This window comes from Pelophylax lessonae, assembly GCF_965119305.1.
Source record: "Pelophylax lessonae genome assembly, chromosome: 3".
Classification (NCBI taxonomy): domain Eukaryota; kingdom Metazoa; phylum Chordata; class Amphibia; order Anura; family Ranidae; genus Pelophylax; species Pelophylax lessonae.
In genome coordinates this window covers 505,792,557-505,813,400 of record NC_138770.1, presented here as the reverse complement: position 1 = coordinate 505,813,400, position 20,844 = coordinate 505,792,557, and the positions used below count along the sequence as shown (strand labels likewise).

The 20,844-nt window shown below is 39.5% G+C and overlaps 1 protein-coding gene across 2 annotated transcripts in view; it reads left to right on the top strand.

Annotated features, from left to right (window-relative positions):
* The window catches only part of LTBP1 (latent transforming growth factor beta binding protein 1), a 513,632-nt gene that overhangs the window by 394,746 nt on the left and 98,042 nt on the right, over positions 1-20,844 (top strand). For both annotated transcript variants that reach the window (XM_082249446.1, XM_082249447.1), the window contains 5 exons: positions 10,603-10,770; positions 16,148-16,339; positions 16,639-16,658; positions 17,467-17,563; positions 20,700-20,798. In XM_082249446.1, coding sequence (XP_082105572.1) covers positions 10,603-10,770; positions 16,148-16,339; positions 16,639-16,658; positions 17,467-17,563; positions 20,700-20,798 — 576 coding nt within the window. The remainder of the gene's footprint in view (positions 1-10,602; positions 10,771-16,147; positions 16,340-16,638; positions 16,659-17,466; positions 17,564-20,699; positions 20,799-20,844) is intronic.

The following is a 20,844-nucleotide window of genomic DNA, read 5'->3' as shown; positions in this document are numbered from 1 at the left end:
GGAGGAATCAAATTCATTAAAAAATTCAAATAAACTAAAGATCACTTGCTTTAAAGTGTCTGAGAATCTGAAAGAATCTGGCCCAGTTTTATATTCTATATATTCCAATAGGAATTATATTGCTGTATTAGACACTTAAAGCAGATTTTGTTTCATCCTCCCCTCCATTTTTTTTTTTAAATCTCTACTTACCTGGTTTTGTGTTCTGCACATTTCAGATACTCACCCAGCTAGCAGATCCAGCATTGTCCAGCCATACAATAGGGGGGCTCAATTCTATCTTTTCAAAGTTTATCCTAAACATTTATATTCTTATACATAGGATTTTTAGGATTATGTATATTAGACTATACAGTACAGTATATTAAATATGAAATATCTGCTCATGTATATGTTGTCAGTTTAATGAATCTGTAATGTATGCATGAAAGTATATGTAAACCCAGTCACTAAAACCTTATATAAGTTTTACTTATATAAGGATTTGCCCCCTTAATGACCAAGCCATTTTTAGCGATTCGGCACTGCGTTACTTTAACAGACAAATTGTGCGGTCGTGCGACGCTGTACCCAAATAAAATTGATGTCCTTTTTTTTCCCACAAATAGAGCTTTTTTGTGCTATAAACAAAAAAAGAGAGACAATTCTGAAACAAGAGATAAAAAAACAATAATTTTCACTTTCTGCTATATAACATTCCCCCAAAAAATATAAAAATCAAAATTTTTTAACATTTTAGGCCAATTTGTTTTCTGCTACATATTTTTGGTAAAAAAAAAATCACAATAAGCGTATTTTGATTGGTTTGCGCAAAAGTTATCGCGTCTACGAACTACGGGAAAGTATGTCATTTTTATTGTGTTTTTTTTTTTTTTTTTTATACTAGTAATGGCGGAACTGTGACATTGCGTTGGACAGATTGGACCCCTAACTGACATTTTTGACATTTTTGGGGGGACCAGTGACATTACTACAGTAATCAGTGCTAAAAATATGCACTGTTACTATAATAATGACACTGGCAGGGAAGGGGTTAACACTGTGGGTGATAAAGGGGTTAAATGTGTACCTAGAGCCGTGTTTCTAACTGTGTATATAGAAGGATCACAGGCACTCTGTTATCATTCAAAAGAGAAGAATGGTCAGCTGTGTTTACAACAGCTGACCATCCTTCTCTCTCGGCGGGGAGCGATCGCTGGTGGCAGGCGGCAATCAGAGCGCAGTGCATCAGAGTCCCCGCTGAAGGGTGGGGCGGGAGTGCGCCACCGGCAGCGTGCGCTCGCCCCCTAGCTGCAGGCGCACAACCAACGTAGAGCTACGTCGGTTTGCGCAGGAGGGGCTGCCGGAAGCGGTTAATGCAACTTCTAAAGTCATTTCCAATCTTTTAAATAGTAAACTTTTTTTACAATGATACCTGATGATCCAGTCATGGAGATCTTGCCTCCGTCTCCAAATTAATTGTGCTATTTTGTTGCTACCTGTCTCACGCTCTCCCAATGGAAACTATGGGTAACCGCGCTTATACACCATGCACAGGCATTAGGGTCCTTTCACACGGTGGCGTGTCTGATGAGGTCAGTTCTGCTCAGTGGGGGATCGATCCTCCGATTCCCGCTGAGCAGGCGGGTGACAGCTCTGTCTCCGCTCTGTGTGCAGAGACGAAGCTGTCAGATCCCCGCTGTCCTCTATGGGGGAATCGGATGAGAATGGACCGCCTGTCCGTTCTCATCCGATCCCATCTGATCCGATCTGCTGGACGGATGGAAAATAGGGTTTCCATCCGTCCAAATTTCACAGACAGGATCGAAAGCGAATAGCAGAGGATGTCAGCGGAGATGTCTCCGCTGACATCCGCTGCCCCATAGGGATGCATGGAGCATCCAATCAGGTCCGCCTGAAAAACTAACAGGTGGATCTGATCGGATCGTTCGTGTGAAAGGACCCTTACACAGGCATGGTCCATTGTTGTGACTCTCAGGAAACCTTTCCAAAATCCATTTCAAATGAACCATAAAGCTTTGGCCATTAATAAATTATTATATATATTATTTGACATGTAATATTGATATTCTTTATCAAATGGGAACGACAAGCTAATACCTTAGCCAGACAGATATTTATTTATATCAGTGGTTTATAAATAGATAGTTAAATCATAAATAGATAATGAAATGTGGTGAAATATGAAATGTGTCTCTGTTCAAGTTTCTAGCCCTTCGTAGTGTTATGGAGTTGTCTGGAGGCATTTCTATATTCAGACTATGTGTAGGAGTAATATTCTCTGTCTACTTAAGGCATTATTTTGTGTCCCATGCATACCACTTTGCTATATATAATGAACCCTAGACAGGGTAATTTTTAGCCACCATTGCTGTTTATTTTGGCTTGTTGAGTGCTTTCTACTTGGCTGCAACAGATAAAATGTCAGAGAGACAAGATGTTCTCTCCCAGGAGAAGTAGAGACATTTACGCTGCATACCACATTTTTGAGAGATATATGCAGCCTGCTATACAGAGGATTTATGTTGTAGAAGAGGAGTGTGCTTTTACTATTCACAGCAAGGCTCATTTTCATTTGATTGATGGTTTAAGAATATAGTTAGGTAGCTTATATCTCTAGCACATAAGTGCATGTTTGAAACATCTGTTGTATTTAAATAAAGCGAGTGCTTAAATTAGTACAAGGCCATGTTCCCTGCTTTATAGATCAGGACATTAATATTAGGTTAAAAGCATTGTATAATGTATAACCAACTGCCGTCTGTTTTAATAGCGTTGTATTATTTCACCTTAAGCAACCATTGTTTTCCATATTAACAGAACACCGTAATCTGAGTAATCATTTTAAACAGATTGCTAATGGTTGATCAAATACTTGCAGCTGTGTTTTTAACATACAGTTTATGTTCATAAATGTGCCATCTGCTTCTGTAATCCTGCTTATAGGCATTACTGTTGCTCATTTTCTGCCATTCTGGATGTAGCCTGTAAGATGCACATTACTAAAGGAGTCTCAGCCCACGTTCATATTGGTCCGAGCATGTCAAATCGGAGCCAATTGCCGGCAATGGCACCCTGACTTTGCGGTGCCGCACCGATTCCCAAAAGTTTCTGCACTACTTTTGCATAGTTGCCAACATTTGAAGCTATCAATTACTTACCACACCCACTTCCCTGAAGCTCCGCCCACTCTGCATAATTAATATCCGCCTACTATCAGATTATAGGGTCTACTTCATAAAGAGAGAATTACAGGAATTTGAAAAGGGAATTTAAAACTTGAGGCCAAAGTAGCAGAGTTGGAAATATTCTCCCATTCAGCTGCACTACTTCTGCCTAAAGTTTAAAATTCTCATCACAATTCCCTGCAATTCTAAAGTGTCAGCTTGTCGGAAGGTGCTCTGCTTCCCTTTGCTGGCGGATTTCGGAAAGTGCACTATGCTGACACCCTGCCTCCGGTGACACGTTAAATTTGCGACAGGCGGGAAGAGTGAGCGGGCACCGAGAGAGAGACAACCTGCTACCAGAACTACAACACATAGCTGGGGTGAGAGCGACACTGTGTGGAACAAAAAAAATAAATTTTTTTTTAATGATTTACATTGTCCCTGATTAACAGGGACAATGTAAATTACCCGGGACAGGCTCCTATTTGCCGGGATTGTCCCTGGAAAAACGGGACAGTTGGCAGGTATGCTTTTGGCAACTTCAGGGGGCGATTTCAATAGACATCTGGGAAGGAACCCGCACAGATGTCTGTAAAATCGCCCCCCGAAGTCGGACTTAAAATTCCGGTTTCAACTCGTGTGAGTTCAGCTGAATTTGCACGATTTCAAACCTGCCTCAGTGTGAACCTAGACTTAAAGTGGTTCTAAAGGTAGAACGTTTTTTTTTTTTTTTTGCAACGTGCTGTGCCTTTTTACATCCCTCCCCCCCCCCCCCCCCACATACTTACTTGAGTCCTGTAGTGATATAGCGTTGTATCCCTCTGCAGTTCTTCTTTCCTGTCTCCCCGCTCTCACACACAAACTTGCCTGAGAGTAGCGTGAGCCATTGGATTCTGCTGCTGTCAGTTAAAGCCTGTGAGCAGAGAGCTGGGGGCAGGGCTGAGCCGCACTCTGTTTGCATCAATGGATGCAAAGAGCCTGGCTCAAGATCCAGCACACATCTGCTCCCATAGCACAGGCTTGCTATGGAGGTAAGCACAGAAGAGGAGGAGCCAAGATTGCTGGTGGGGGACCCCAGAGGTAGAGGTTCGGGCTGCTCTGTTCAATACCATTGCACAGAGTAGGTAAAAATTACACGTTTATTATTTTAATAAAAAAAAAAAAAGCCTTTAAGACTATTTTAACTTGAAAGTGAATGTTCACTGAGCTAAGTAAATAAAGCTAAATTGTGTTTACTTTATTTTTATTTTATGTTAGTAAAAATCCTTTTAATTCAATCTTTTTAATTTCATTAACTCATTATTGTGTATAATAGTGAATGCAGGTTCACCTGAAGCTGGCTATACACCATTAAATTTTGCTACATTAGGTTCAGGTTCCTGGAATCTTTAAAGTAGTTCTAAAGGTGGAAAGTTTTTTTATTTACTTTAAGTGCCGGGTCACACTTGTGCGATGCGGGAAGGCTGCGAATTCGCAGCCTGTTCCCGCATCGCAAACGCACATCTGGCAGTTCACACTGCCATATGCGATACGCTGGGGTGTCAATGAAATTTTAACGACACCCCCAGTTTGATCGCATATCGCAGTGCGATCTGACAGTCGCACAGGGTCGGATCGTACAAGTGTGAACCACTGTGCGATCCGATCCTGATGCGGCTGAAAAAATGCCTCATGTGCGTGTTTAGTGCGGGTGCAGTACGAATTTAGCCATACAAAGTGTATGGCTGAATTCGCACTGCACATCCGATCCCATGTAATGAAGCAGCAGTGCGCTCCGATATTGCATGCGATCGCCGCACACGCGGAAGTGTGAACCGGCACTAAGGGCCCTTTCACACAGGCGGACCGTTCAGATCTGCCTGTCAGTTTTTTCGGCGGATCTGAACGGTTACCCCATGCATGTCTATGGGGCATTGGATGTCAGCGCTATGTGTATTTATAGACACACACCCTCGGTTCAGATCAAGTCCCCACGTGTGCCACAATGCATCTCTATGGGGCATCGGATGTCAGCGGAGACATGTCCGCTGACATCCGATCCATCAAATCTGGAAGGATGGAAACCCTATTTTCCATCCGTCCAGCGGATTGAATCGGATGGGATCAGATGAGAACGGACAGACGGTCCGTTCCCATCCGATTCCCCCATAGAGATGCATAGGGACCTGACAGCTGTGTCTCGGCACACAGCGCAGAGAACAGCTGTCATCCTCCTGCTCAGCGGGGGATCGGCGGATCGATCCCCCGCTGAGATAAACGGAGTCCGTCTGACTGACGGACTGTGTGAAAGAGCCCTTATGCTTTCTCTGCATTAAGAAAAAAAAAAAAACAACCTTACCACCTTGCCCCCCCCCCCCCTCCAAATACTTACCTAATTCAAAGAGCTGCACTGCTCTCTCTCCTCTCTGTTCATGGATACACTAGTGGGAGCCATATACTCCTGCTGCTGTCAATTAAATCTGGTGAGGAGGGAGATGGGGGCAGGGCCGAGGTGCGCTATGTGTGTTTATAGACACACACACCCTGGGTTCAGTTCAAGCCCCCACGTGTGCCACTATAGAAAGCAGCTTGCTATAGGGGCAGACAGAAAATGAGGTGTGGACAGGGGGCCCCAGGAAAGGAGGTTTGGGGGTGCTCTGTGCAGAGCAGGTAAGTATAACAAGATTTTCATTTTTATTTAATTGATTGACTTTAGACAGAGATACCTTTGGACAGCAGCAATGTTAGTAGGGTGTGTTAGATGCACTAGCGCAATTAGATACTCTAAACAAATTAAAGTCAAACTCCAGGTAACATTTTTTAAGCAGTAACAGCAAAGAGTTTTTTTTTCCTTTTGGGATAAACGCTTTACATAAAAAGCTGATCCTTGTAAGCACACCCACCAGTGGTAAATGGTTTGTCTCAAACCTCCAACTGCTACATCTTCAGGATAGCTTGTTCTGTTTAAAAACAACATACATACAGGCCAGATCACCAGGTGAAAATAAGAAAAAGAAAGTCTGAAAAAGAAAACGAATGCAGCCATCACATCTCAGAATTGGTAAGGTGCAATATAATAAATGTTTGCTCTTGAGTTTAATGCTGCTTTGAGATCAGGAGCTGGATCAGTCCTGACAGGATAACTTTAAACTACACTGACACAATCAATGCCTGGAAAATAAATGTTTTTTGTATACAGAATGTTTCAGTGCATTGAATTCTAATGTGAAAAGGAAATAGCTGCAACCAAAACAAATCATTTATCTTTATGTACAGTATCATTATTAAAATTCAAAAAAGTCTTTCTTTTTATTGAGCCTATAAAAAATTCTTCTCCCCGTCATGTTTATTTAGTCTTTTTTACTTCCATTAGTTGGAACTGAAATGTGTAGTTTATAATGTATTATGGCTGGCAGACCTCAGCATCACTTTGCTGTCTCATGAAGTGAGACTGGCACCTTGCCTTCGCCCCAAGTCCTGGATCCTGCTGCCAGGCTGTTTCACGCATTCTACGATCAGAAATATGTACCACAGGCAGGAAGGGTGAAATATTACCCCTTAACAAGCAGCTGGTGTGATGCCAATAAACAAGTGAAGAGAACTTTGTAGAATTCTTTCTACATAGCATTAACTCTAGTGTGGTGTATTATATCTAGCATTGTTCCTTTTATATCATCTGTCCTAAATAAGAATTTTCCTTGGACCATCCCATTATGTTTGATGATTTGTTACTCTCTCTTAAGCTGGCCTTACACCTGTAGAATTTTGTTAGAATATTTCTGCTTTCAGAATGTTTGTTTGATTATCTAAGAGTTAAAGGGTCGATTCAACACTCGACCAGAGCAAGCAAAAAAAAGGAAAAAAAATGAAAGGACAAGGATGGAAAACTTTTGTCAAATATACAGGGGAACAAACTCATTTCTACTCAATGAATTTGCTGCTGGAAGAGAAAAACCCATAGCCTTATGTGCATGCAAATGTCAAGGTTATTCCAGAAGTAGAACGTTCAAATGTTCTACATAAATCGAAGCAATGACATGGCCCTCAAAGGAGTCCTTCAAAACTAGTCATGATCCCACATCAAAGGGTAGCGAACGTTTGAACAAAATTCTACAGGTGTAATTACAGCCATCATTATTCTCTCTTTATGTCTCTCTCATAGTGTCACCATTTCCCAAAAATAAGAAAGATCACAAATAAAACTGGAGATCAGATATGCACTTTAACTGTCAGTGTTATGGTTTTGCTTGAATTTCAGAAATTATGGTTGAATATTCAACACTAGGATTGCCAGGTGGCAGGTAGCGCTAGTTGGCAGATTGCTGTGAATCACTTAAAAGAGTTGTAAAGGCAGAATGTTATATATTATATGCATTAAGATAAAATGCCTGTGTGTAGCAGCCACCCCAGCACCCCCAATATTTACCTGAGCCCCCTGTGATGTCCACAAGCCCCTCTGCCATCTGGGACTCTCCTTCCTGGCTGAGACACAGCAGCAGCGACATTGGCTCCCGCTGCTGTCAATCAAAGTCAGTTAGTCAATCAGGAGAGAGAGGGGGTGGGGCAGCTCTGTGTCTAAATTGACATACGGAGCTGCAGCTTTGCTCAGGTGGCCCCATAGCAAGCTGCTTGCTAAGCGGGCACTCAACAGGAGGGAGGGGCCAGGAGCAGAGAAAGGGACTCGAGAAAATGAGGATCGGGGCTGTCCTGTGCAAAACCACTGCACAGAGCAGGTAAATAAAATATGTTTGTTTGTTTTTTTTAAATTTCCAATCACTTTAAGGGGCGTCACACACGTTGCAAAATACTATTGGATCCACTTATGAAAAAGTTGCTTTGCGAATGTCTCATCGTTTCTGCAAACGTAATGACTACTACCCATAATGTCTGTGTTATGTGTGTAATAGTTTTTTTTGTTGCCTTTTGGCAGGTAAATGTTACATTCCCTAACATTTGATCCTAAAAGAAAAATAGCCATGAGAGCATATTTGTCCATGAGAGATCACATTCACCAATAGAGAAAATAGCCTAACATTATAGGCTAAGAGCATTTACCCAGCAGGGAAAATGAGGGAGACCGCAGCATTGTGTACACAGCCTGTTTGAGAATCCTGTGCAAACCTCCTGCTGCAGTGTGAAGTGAAGCATTTAGTAGTGGTATTACTACCATTGCTAAATTTTACAACTTGCTCCTGGTTGTTGGGGAGCCAACACCCGCCAGTGTCCTATCAATCAGTGACTCATTCCCGCACCGGCACATTTGGGTGTGCCTGACTGACATGTAAATGTAGACAATCAGCGGGCATAGTATAAGAAGAAAATGGTGTATGGTTCCACCAAAGTTCATACTAGGCTCTTTAGGTCTAAGTTTTACAGGTGAACCCACATGAAAAAACAAACAAAAATGCATAGGGTTCCTCCAAAAATCCATAACCGCCCATCTAAAAATGCAGCCTATGTAGTCGGGAAAGAAGGTGCGGCCCCCTCCTAAACCACGCCTTCAACAAGTGCAGGAGGGTAAATTGTCAGGGTGGATCCCCTGACAAAGCATCTTGCGCCATGTTGATGAGGACAAGGGCCTCTGGCGTCGTGGTTGGGGGGTCTACAGGTGGGGGATTATCAGAATCTGCCTGGTAACCTGACTTTTCTCTGCTGAAGCTAAACAAGCAAGCATGATTGGCCAATAAAGGAGCAGCAACAGACAAAAGTAGCCACTGCTGCTTGGGAAATATGTTCAGATACAGGATAAATCAACTCAAAAGTTGGCTTTTCAGTTTTTGGTGACCATTTTTCTGTCAGGTTGCTGGGCTAAGCTAGCCACAGCCAAAAACATAGCCGGAGGATGATGTGGCATTCCTATTGCAACAATAATTTATGTACTGTAAAGTATATGAATTGTAAAATCAGGTAGCAGTTTTTAGTACTGGTTACTGCAGGTTGTTTGAGCTGGGAATTTAGTTGTACTGAAAACAGTATAAGAAACTAAAAGGTGATCATTCCACTAGCACTGGCCCTAAAATAACAAAATCGCTGGGATTAGGACTCTGCAAAAGTACCCCTGAGTTGAGGTTAATATTGTTTTTACATGGTAGTCCTCAGTAATCTAAAGGCTGCTATAAATGGATAATACAAGACTTGTGCTGGAAACATTGGGACTGATTTTCTAACGGCAAATAGGCTGTTCAATTTGCACTTTGCAAAGGAAGTTTCCCTCAACTCAACTTAGCTCTTTTGACTTTCATCATCCAATTATGTGCTAGCAAAAATTAAGTTTTGCACCGCATTCACTAAGCTAAGTGAAAATTCCCTTGCAAAGTGAACAGTCTACTTGCCTTTAGTAAATCAATCCAGTAGACTTTGTCTGATGTATTCAAATTTACAGCCATGGAAATCTACAATTCAACAGTGATCTATATTTGTCTATTGTTGCAAATTAAATCATTCATTATACGAGTTAAGGAATAGGCAAAGAATAGGATTTAAATCAATATTATTAAAGGGCACTGCCAATATTCTGACCCCCTGTATCCAGTCCGTGTGACCCATAGTATCTTGGTGTGCCGCTCAGGCTCAGTTGATGTGGGGTATGTATGTGGATTCTCCTGTATCCACTGTGGGAGTGCAGGCAAGGAATGGAGCTCGTCCCGGCAACTATGGTAGCTCAAAGGAGAAAAAGGAGGTGATCCCAGATGCCGCACATCCATATGGTGCTATAGTGGTAATCAGAGTGGCAACCTCAGCCTGGACTCCAACCAGGCCATGCCCCCAATGTGTTTCGCTCCACCCCCCGAAGCTTAATCATAGTGAACAATGACTAAGCTTCAGGAGCGGAGCAAAATGCGTTGGGGCATAGCCTGGCTGGCGTCCAAGCTGAGGTTGCTACATGTATGCAGTCAGTAGGGGCAGGCAGCAATAAGGTGAATGGGGTTAGGCTGTTGTTCACAATAAGCCATCTTGAAACATAAACACAATTTTTCTCCCACACTGCAATACATTGCCTGCCCCGTAGACTGCATAGAGAAGCTTTAATAACTTTGCCACAGCGTTCTGTCTCTCTGAGTTCGTCCAACCTTTTTCCAAAGTGGTGGGATTTATCCTAAATGTACAATTTAACTTTTTGTGATTTTTTTAAATTAATTCAGAGGGCCTGTGTTGCAGCAGGTTTTGCTGAACTATGAAATATGGGAAAATTAGTTGTTATGCAGCAACTCAAAATAACGTCCTTGCTGCCATTTTAATAAGGGAGTAAAGGGATAAGTCATTTCTCAGATTCATGTAGCTTAGGGTTGATATAACTACATGACAGATAGAAAATATGGCCATGGCTTGGTATAAGTGGCATGCCATTATAAGCAGTATGCCAATAGATAATCTGCTGTTGCTTAGTATCTGTAAGAATAATATCTGTTCTGGAAAATGGAATATATCTTACTTTCTTTTATCCTCCTTCCCACAGCTGAAAATCTTTTGGTGTCTGAGGAGAAGGGGCCATGCTACCGGCTTGTGAGCACTACAAAGCAGTGCATGCATCCCTTGTCTGTTCAGCTTACTAGGCAGCTCTGCTGTTGCAGTGTGGGCAAAGCCTGGGGGCCCAACTGTGAAAAGTGCCCTGTACTTGGAACTGGTAAGTTTAAGAACTGATGCTTTTGTCATGAACATATTCAGATTTTGGAAGCATAGATGGATATGACCAGTTTAAAATAGCCTTAATACCCCTTTTTACCAATAAATTAATGATAACGATTGATCATTATATTCTGATGGCAAGAAACGTTCCCTGCTGTCAGAATACAAAAGCTCCATGGGAGGGATTTCTCGATCAACACCAAGTGTGTCAATGGGGTACAATCAACACCAAGTGTGTCAATGGGGTACAATCAACACCAAGTGTGTTAATGGGATAATCAGATCATTTTTTTTTTTTTCATTCAACCCACTGGTTGAAGGAAAAAAATGCATCATCTATGGCCTGTCTTAAAATCACAGGGTATCACAAAAGGCAACTATATTTTACAGAACTGAAAACAGTTTTCCCTCAGCTGGAATGGGGGTACGTGGTCATTGTACAAAAAAGAGTTAGGTTATATAACTGTAATAACTGCCTATTTCAGAAATGTAAGGATACAATCAACATTTGTTACAGAAAAGTTTTTTTTTTCCCTTTGGCAGTATATTGAATATATAATAATATACAATGTAAAAAGGTTACTTATTAACTATCTCTTACAATATACTGTATATTCTGTGCAAGTGTCCCACCTTCTTACATTAATTAACTGTAAACTTGTAAAGAGCTATATGATACATTGAGTAAATGAAAAGTCCAATACATTTGCAGATTGTATTGTATTGTGTAATAAAGGATGTAAACATTAACCACTTGCTTACTGGGCACTTATATTCCCTTCCTGACCCGGCCAATATTCAGCTTTCAGCACTGTCACACTTGGAATGACAACTTACTGGACCCAAATAAAATGTTATATTTTTTTACACAAATAGAGATTTCTTTTGGTGTTATATAATCACCACTGGGGTTTTTATTATTTGCTAAAAATGTGTGTCAATTGTCCATGATCTTTTCCCATATCCCATTATGTTGTGTTCACTAAGATGCACGCCCAATCTTAACCTCAATCCATGATTTAAACCCTTAACTTTACCTCTATCCTTAGTTCCCTACATTAAATAAACCTCCTTGCTGAAAGTACTGAAAGTCTTTGCATTTAAAGTGTTTTTAAAAAAATACTGAGGGTTTAATATAATTGTAAATAACTAACACAGCACAACCCCAGTTCAGCTTTGGAAAGACACATTGCTATAACTATGTAGCATCACAATTATCTATTTGCGCTTCTCAGTTTTAGTAGAAAATCAGTGATTAGCATGTTGCTTTTAGTCACACAGTTTCTAAATTGATTGGAAGGTCACAGTCAGGTAATGACTGACAAGCGCTTTAAGCGTTCTGTTAATGAGTCAGTTGAAGACATCAGGTAATGGACACAGAGCAGCAGTCACATTTCTGCAAAATACATTTTACCAATTTTAGAAGATTACAATGTTAAAGCTGAACTCCAGGCAGTTGTAAAATACATAATTTAACACAGCTATGTATTCATTAATGTAGATAAGTTAAAAAAAAACAAAAAAACTTTTCACAATATGGAAAGTAGTAGACACACACTCAGGTTGAAGTGGATGGACTGATGTCTTTATTCAACCTTACCAGCTACAGTATCTCACAAAAGTGAGTACCCCCCTCACATTTTTGTAAATATTTTATTATATCTTTTCATGTGACAACACTGAAGAAATAACACTTTGCTACAATGTAAAGTAGTGAGTGTACAGCTTGTATAACAGTGTACATTTGCTGTCCCCTCAAAATAACTCAACAAACAGCCATTAATGTCTAAACCGCTGAGTACACCCCTAAGTGAAAATGTCCAAATTGGGCCCAATTTGCCATTTTGCCCTCCCCGGTGTCATGATTCGTTAGGGTTACAAGGTCTCAGGTGTTAATGGGGAGCAGGTGGGTTAAATTTGGTGTTATCGCTCTCATTTTCTCATACTGGTCACTGGAAGTTCAACATGGCACCTCATGGCAAAGAACTCTCTGAGGATCTGAAAAAAAGAATTGATGCTCTACATAAAGATGGCCTAGGCTATAAGAAGATTGCCAAGACCCTGAAACTGAGCTGCAGCATGGTGGTCAAGACCATACAGCAGTTTCTGAGGGGACAGCAAATTTACACTGTTATACAAGCTGTATAATCACTACTTTACATTGTAGCAAAGTGTAATTTCTTCATTGTTGTCACGTTAAAAGATATAATAAAACATTTACAAAAATGTGAGGGGTGTACTCACTTTTTTTGAGATACTGTATGTACTGTAACATTAAAATTTATTTTTTGAAATGTAAGCAGTGGATGTATCTAACTTTTGACATAGTGCCTGTCTCTTGTAACCTACTGTACATCAGTGCTCAGACAGGGAGAGCAAGAAGCAGCACAAGGAGCCCATCTGTTGTGCTGTAGTACTCAACAGTAACAGAATGACAGAAAGGTGAGCTCATCAGTGTGCTGCTTTTCCTTTCACTGTCAAGTCACAGGCTGGAAGTGGGACAAGACCTGCAGACCACCATATTAACTGCAGCAGAGAAAAATTAGATCTTCTGCCCAAACAGGCTGCGCTGTTTGGCAGAACTGTGTAACACTCGGAACTGGATAGGCAGAAATACAAATAATTTGGCAAGTAAAACTACAAACTGTATTTCATCTGTGTATTTTTTAATGCCTGAAGTTCAGTTTAAAGTGTATAATTTAATGCATTCCTTATTAATCCTAGAGACAGTACACTGCAGTTGCTCCCGAAACACCGCTCTGAGCTACATAGTGTTATTTAAAGTAGTGATTATTGAAATATGGCATCTGTACTGCAAATCTGGGCAAATCCAAGAAACCCAGTAGCCAATACTTCTAACTGCTCTATTGACATCAGTGGAATTACTCTTGTTCCTTTAAAGTTATTCCTGGCTTCTAGATTGGAGTGACTTGCTTCTGTATCCCAGAACTACTGTATCATACAGGAATCCATTTGTTATAAAAGGACTAATAGGAAGGCGTCTGCTATAGCCCAAATTAAACAGTTTAGTTACATGCACTTAAAAAGAAAATCTATAATTTAATAGAGCTATCTGACATGTCTAGTAGATAAAGGAAGCCTAGTGTACAATCTAATTCAAAATCTAAATTAAAATGTAAAAACTCCCAGTTAGGCATAAGTGGAAATTTTAGGTATACTGTACCTGTGTGCGGAGGCTTTGAAGGACACTGCTTCATATGTATGTTTATCATAAACTCCTTCAAGCATGTAAATAATGTGTGGAGGTTGCGAGATTCTCTGTCAAGCCTCAGTAGTTGAAAATTACACCTAGGGATGCACCGATCCGATATTCGGATCGGATATCGGCGCCGATATGGCCATTTTAGATTGATCGGGGGATCGGTAACATTGACCGATCCACACGCCGATACGGTTTTTGCTTGGTAACGGCTCAGCCATCCCTTAGTAGGTGCAGTAGTAGTATGGGATGGGAGCCGCTACTTCCTGTATAGGTCCGGCTCACAGGCGGAGTGATATCAGATGCACTCCGCCTGTGAATGGAGGAGCCGTACACATGAAGCAACAGCTTTGCTCTGTACTGCAGCCGCTTGCTTTGTGTGTAGCTCCGGATCAGTTCCGGTATCGGTATTGGCGATTTCACAACGCGAGATATCGGTATCGGGTCCAAAAAAGTCGGATCTATGCATCCCTAATTACACCTGCTAGGCAATGGAAAGTTACCAGTGGTAGTTCCATTCCAAAATGCATCATGCATTTATAGGCACTTTCCCAAGAAACTTCAGTATAACTTTATTGTGCAGTGTTTTTGGTGTTCAGAAAAAATCGTATGAATGATTTGTATTGAGGAAAGGATGGTGAAATATTACAGACCTGTGTGTCCAGAAGATACTATAACTATATTCACACGTGGATGTGGTCATTCTTTGACCAGTTTTTCCATTATGAATGATCATTGTCCAAGGAGATCACAGTTACATAGGGTAGTAGTTTGCTTTCTGTACTTTCTTTTTTTTTTTTTTTCTAAAACAATGTCATTTGATTAGCTTTAGTTTTACATCAGCTTTAGGTTAAATTGATTTCCTCCCAAATGTGACTGTAATTAATTAAGATTTTAGGGCCATATGGCCTGCTGTGTTTTGGTGTTAGCCCTTCTTGCAAGCAATGATGAATTATATTGTGTGCCATCCATTAGGTATGCTACTTTTGTATGCACTTTTTAGCAGTTTAATGTTCTCTGTACTGTACTGTATTTTTGACTTTGTTTGAGTGCAGTGATATGTTTAGAACTTGTGTTGGCCTGTATGTACTATTCAAAAGAAAGGTATGTTTACTTCAACTAATGAATTTCTTTTCAATTGAAAATGATTTTTCCTGTGTTTGTTAAAATAGAACAATCCCGCATGAGACATTATGTAATATTTATATTTTCATAGCATATGCTTGATGGACCATTTGAACAAATATACATCCTCTTTATGTTGGGCTTGTTGTAAAATGGTTGTTTCAAGCATGGGAAATGTATTTTACTTATTGTATACAATTAGCTTAGTGATGATTTACAGATACCATTTAGCTGGCCTTTTTAGTTTACATTCCAGTGTTTGTCATAGGGGAAATGTTGATAAAACCCATTGGCAAAGGTAAAAAAAAAACAACTAGAATGGATCTTCAAGTTGCTGGAAACAGCATGCTATCAAAATACACCACATATCAGCCCATCACATTTCTTTACAGCAATCTACAATAGTGAAATCTAAGTCAGGAATGTCGGCTGGAGCAAATTCAGAAGCTTTGCTATGCTGAACGGGGGAGAGTTGGTGGAGGGGGTTGTTTGAGGTTCAGAGACCACTGGTTTCTATGTCAAGCAATTCATAGACATAAATGAGGAGCCTTGTACCTCTGAACATGGGCTTGTGTCAACTCCATACTACAGACAAGTTTGTAAAAAAAAAAAAAAACAGTTTTTAGCCAGCCCAGCTTTAAAGAAATCCAGTGGTTAGGCATTCCCTTGGTTGGCTATGTGACTTTTTACAGATATCAATGCTCTAGAGGTTTACAGCATATAATTTCAATGAATGGCATCACTTTTTCATTCCTTTCTGTATGGTAAATTCTTGTATTTGACATCTGACAACAGTGAGAATGCAGTAGACATGCTTGACCCATCAATATATACAGTATATTGAACATCTAAAATGAACTAAGAGGGCCAAACCCCAACCAATGGCACTATACACTATGGCACTATGTAGGGTATTCTTGTGTTCAGAACAGTACATTATTGATTATTAAGAGGCATTTTCAGTGCCTCATCAAAATCCTTGGTCCACTATAGAGATTATGTACTGTATACTTTTCTCTCTTTATTAAAGCTGCTTTCAAAGAAATCTGCCCAGGTGGAATGGGCTACACAGTCCCTGTGCTTCGAGGACCAGCACCTGTTAGACCATTTACTGTGCAACCTCCAGTCAGGACAACACTTCAAGCGGTCATAACAAAAGAAGAACCAGTAGAAGCTCTGTCTGTTTCACAGAGAAACGCTCCAGATCACAATGGAAGAGAAGGTAAGGAAATGTACATTTCTATATTTACACGATTCTACCGAAAATGTGTAGTCTTCTACTGAGTGAACATTTTAAAAATATTAAGCCCTTATCTTGGCAGTTTTCAAGTCTGTAAGATGCTTCAAATAGCTTTCTTTTTATATTTTTCATTCGCCAACATAAAATGCAGGTTTAAGTCTAGTATTACATACTATTTATATTTTGGTAATTTAGTTATTGTGTTTTGGTATTGTATTTAGATTGTATGCTAATTTAGCTAGTATGTTTATTGACTTTATTTTATTTTTTCCTTCTCATAGGTTTTGCTACAACAGATCAGGTAATTATCTCAGAATCTTTTATAATTTATTTCCATAAACATTTAGGTGTTTTAAATAATGGTTCACATGAGTATCTGAATTTTATTTTATTAACTGATTGTTAAAATCAGACACCAGTGTGGGTAAAAAGATTATAATAATAAAGTAGTATGGCCATTAAAATCACAGATGCATTATCAAGTAAGTCTGATGGCACTAAATGAGTCACTGTTTTAACATTTTAAAAAGTATCTACAGCTTAGAAGTTTAACTTTTAAAAAGTTTTCATAGCCTTCTGCCCAATGAAAGTGCATGTACGTTCATTCTGCGCAAATAGAGCACAGATACAATTTTAGCAGACTATACTGTGCTGTTTGAATGTAAATCATTGATTTAAAGCTGATCTCCAGGTTTCCTGTCACCAAGCTGGTCCAAACTATCTGTTTCCTTCCCTAACTGTTGCATTGACTCTAAGCACTATATGTAGCTTCAGCTACAAACACTACACAGTGCTGGGTATAGGCTGTGAGACAGAGATTTCCAGTCTCGCACATGAATCAAAATCGGCCATTTATTCTTATACAGCTTTGTATCCTGTGAATGAATACAAAGCTTCCTCTGATTGGCTAAGTTGGAGATTATGATTACATCAGCCCGTCTCTTCACGTCAGCCAATTAGCAGAAGCGTTGTATTAATTTATATTTGTGACCCTCTAAAGGCAGTTAATATTTAAAACATGGAATAGATTTTGAATTAGTAGAGTCATTAACAAGATTTCACAGTATTATTCTGTGCTGTACTTATTGTGTTTATTTGTCCTTTCAAAGTACCTTGGAACTGGAGTTGATAAACGGCCAGTGGATAAGGGGCAACCTCAGCTGTCATCTGGAATTTCAACAATAAACTTAGATTCTCGGTACCCAGGTAAAAGATGATTGCAAAGACTTGTGCATGAAGTGTTCTGCCTGCTTTAATGTCTGTGCTTTTTAAATGCTTGAAAATTAGAAGAAAACAAGGCTTGTATTTCCTCAGATTTTAGGCAATGAACACACTGAAAGAGTTTTGTTCCATGCAGAAAGTGATCAAGCGAGCCAAAACTAAATTCACATTCAAAATGCATGTATGAGAACGACTTTGCCTGAAAAATTTTGTTCATCCACTCTTAAGATTCTTAGATGTTTGCCACACTGAATGGCCATATGTATATACCACTGTTTTTGTGTCACCTACCTGCTCACTGGACACGAATCAGCAGTGAGATGTTGCTGATTTGTTTTTTTAGTTATCATGCAAGTTCGCAGGGGCATCAAAAATAGCCGCTTAATGCATCAGTTAACCAAGGCACAATCCTGTGCAGGTGACATGCTGTTCTTCTTTAAAGGCATTGTACACTTTCACACGTTTTTGTTTTTTTCACTAGGTAATAGTGTAGTTATATTCCCTGTGTCTTTTGTTTGCCTTACTTTGTAATGATGGGCTCACATGTGGTTGAAGTCTACAGTGTCATGGTTCATCTATTCTCCTATGTCTGAAAGGAAAGGAACCAAATGGTCAGAAGAAATGGGGAAGGGGGAAGGGACTGGGGGCAAAGGGAGGGGGGGCCAGGGGGATTTTTATGGTACTGTAGAAATAGACATATACTCTTATATAAAATATTTTCCTTTATTGTATTACAAACATGATTCACAATTAAAAACACTGTATGTAGATTATAGTCCCATCTACATTAACATTTGTAATGGACAAAAAATAGTTTCACATAAAACAGAGCAGATGACTACTCCTGCCTGACATGTTTTGCGGTTGTATACCGCTTCTTCAGGAGCATAGATCTTAAGGGGACCAAATCATCCTACAAACACAAAAATCATTATACAAAATATAATAACATTGATTTTATATATATATATATATATATATATATATATATATATATATATACATAAATCATAAAGTGGTACTTTCACGACAATAAGAAAGGGTTCACCGTGGAAAAAAACAGTTCACCAAGATAGATCGACACCAGAAACAACAGTTCCATCTGGATAATTTGAGCCCTAGACCTCCTCTGTAACTCTAAAATGGCAACCTGTAGACATTTTTTAAATGTCGCCTATGGGGATTTTTAAGTACCAAAGTTTGTTGCCATTCCGTGAGCGTGCGCAATTTTCAAGCATTACATGTTGGTTATCTATTTACTCGGCGTAACATTATCTTTCACAATATGGAAAGAAATTTGAGCTAACTTTACTGGTTTCTTATTTTTTAATTCAAAAAAGTTAATTTTTTCCAAAAAAAATTGCATTTGGAAGACCACTGCGCAAATACGGTGTGATAAAAAATATTGCAATAATCTCCATTTTATTCTCTAGGGTCTCTGCTAAAAAAATATATAATGTTTGGGGGTTCTAAGTAGTTTTCTAGCAAAAAAACAAAATGATTTTAACTTGTAAACACCGAGTGTGAAAAACAGGCCCGGGGCTTAAGTGGTTAAATAAAGCAGATAGTAAGGTGTAAAAGATGGGGTTTATAAGATTTTAAACACATTCCACACCCCACAATAATGCCACCTCAACTTTTTACGTGCCTGATTTGAATGAAATACAAAAGTGCCCACATGGGGCAACTGTGGTAATGATAATCAGTCATATCTCAAATACATACAGTATATGTAAACTTATTCCCGTATACAGAAGGGATGGTCAATCCATCCCAGTGCTCATAAGAGGAGATTTACTGCTATCATCCATCATTGGATAAAAAAAATCCATTCAATCAGATGTATCCAATATAAGGATAAACAAATATGCCCTATAAAATAATGTTACACACTCAGCATATAAATATTCACGCACCAAAGGAGGGGGCATAAAGTGGGGGAGGGGGAGAATATATATACCACTACCCACCAGGGTGCTCAGATTATCCAACGGTAAGGGATAAACTCCCTAAGAAAGTACATACCCAAATTTGCTTAGGTGGAACATAAGATGCTCTAAAATGACCAACCAGTAAAAAAGGCTATTAAAATCCTGGGTAGTAGATGCCTCCAGCAGTCAAATCATACCTAGGTCAGACAACATGCGAAAACGTACACAATATAAGGTAAGTATATGTCTCTTTTACAGGAGAAACTCCATTAAGTTTGAGACCAGGACATTTTCAATGTATGAAAAAGTATCTTACCTATTACCTATCCAGAAATCTGAGTGGTCAGGAAGACAGGGGGCTAAGATGATATCAGCCTATTATACCCCCTAGATTAAGGTCTATAGGGTACAACACTGGAATGTACTCAGGAGATATAGGGTTTAGATGGAACAGCCCTAATATGTTGCCAGGGTAAAGCCTGTACATAAAGAAAACATTTTTTATACCCCTTTACAATGGCATCCAATAAAGCCATACAATAGTCTCATATAGTGCAAGATTAGTCAAGCTGGTAGGTACCTCAATGCTCAATACCTCAAAATCTATTCTAACAAAATGAACTGGGATGAGGGTACCTACTAGCTACATTTTATTATAACAAACACAATTGCCTTTTTATTTTTATTCTCCTATGTCCATGTATTCGTGCACCTATCTTGTCCTTATTTGCTAAAAAGACAAGCAACTTCTTGTTCCAGGTCATGCAATGTGCAGTGCAAGCTTTGCGCTTTCCTCTGTGTTGCATCACAAACGTGGGAGTGCTAATGTGATAAAAAAAAAAACACATCTCTTCCAGCATAGTGATCTCTCTGTGAATGCTCTGCCTGTTTGTGGCTTTGTCACATCTAATTACTGCACCTGCACTAGTGCTAGACTGAGAGCCCCACAGGTTCGCAGAGTAGGAATTGACTTCTTTCTAACTGGTACATGATTTCCCTGATTTAGTGACACAGAAACTATTAAAAAAAAACAGTCAAGCAACTTACATTTTCAAATGGTGGCTGTGTGTGGTCCGTTTTCTACAAATGAATGCCAACTTTGCTTTTTTGAGAATAAATGCTACCTTAGTGTCACATTATGTATACAGATATTTGATTGCCTTATAATATTGTTTAATTGTATCTTGCAGTTGTTGTTGAGAAGTCATCCCCACCTGTACCTGTAGAAATAGCCCCTGATGTCTCAAAGTCAAGTGCCAGTCAAGTTATTGCTCCAACTCAAGTTACAGGTATGTGATAATTGTTGACATAAAGTCTTTGAATTTTCATATATGT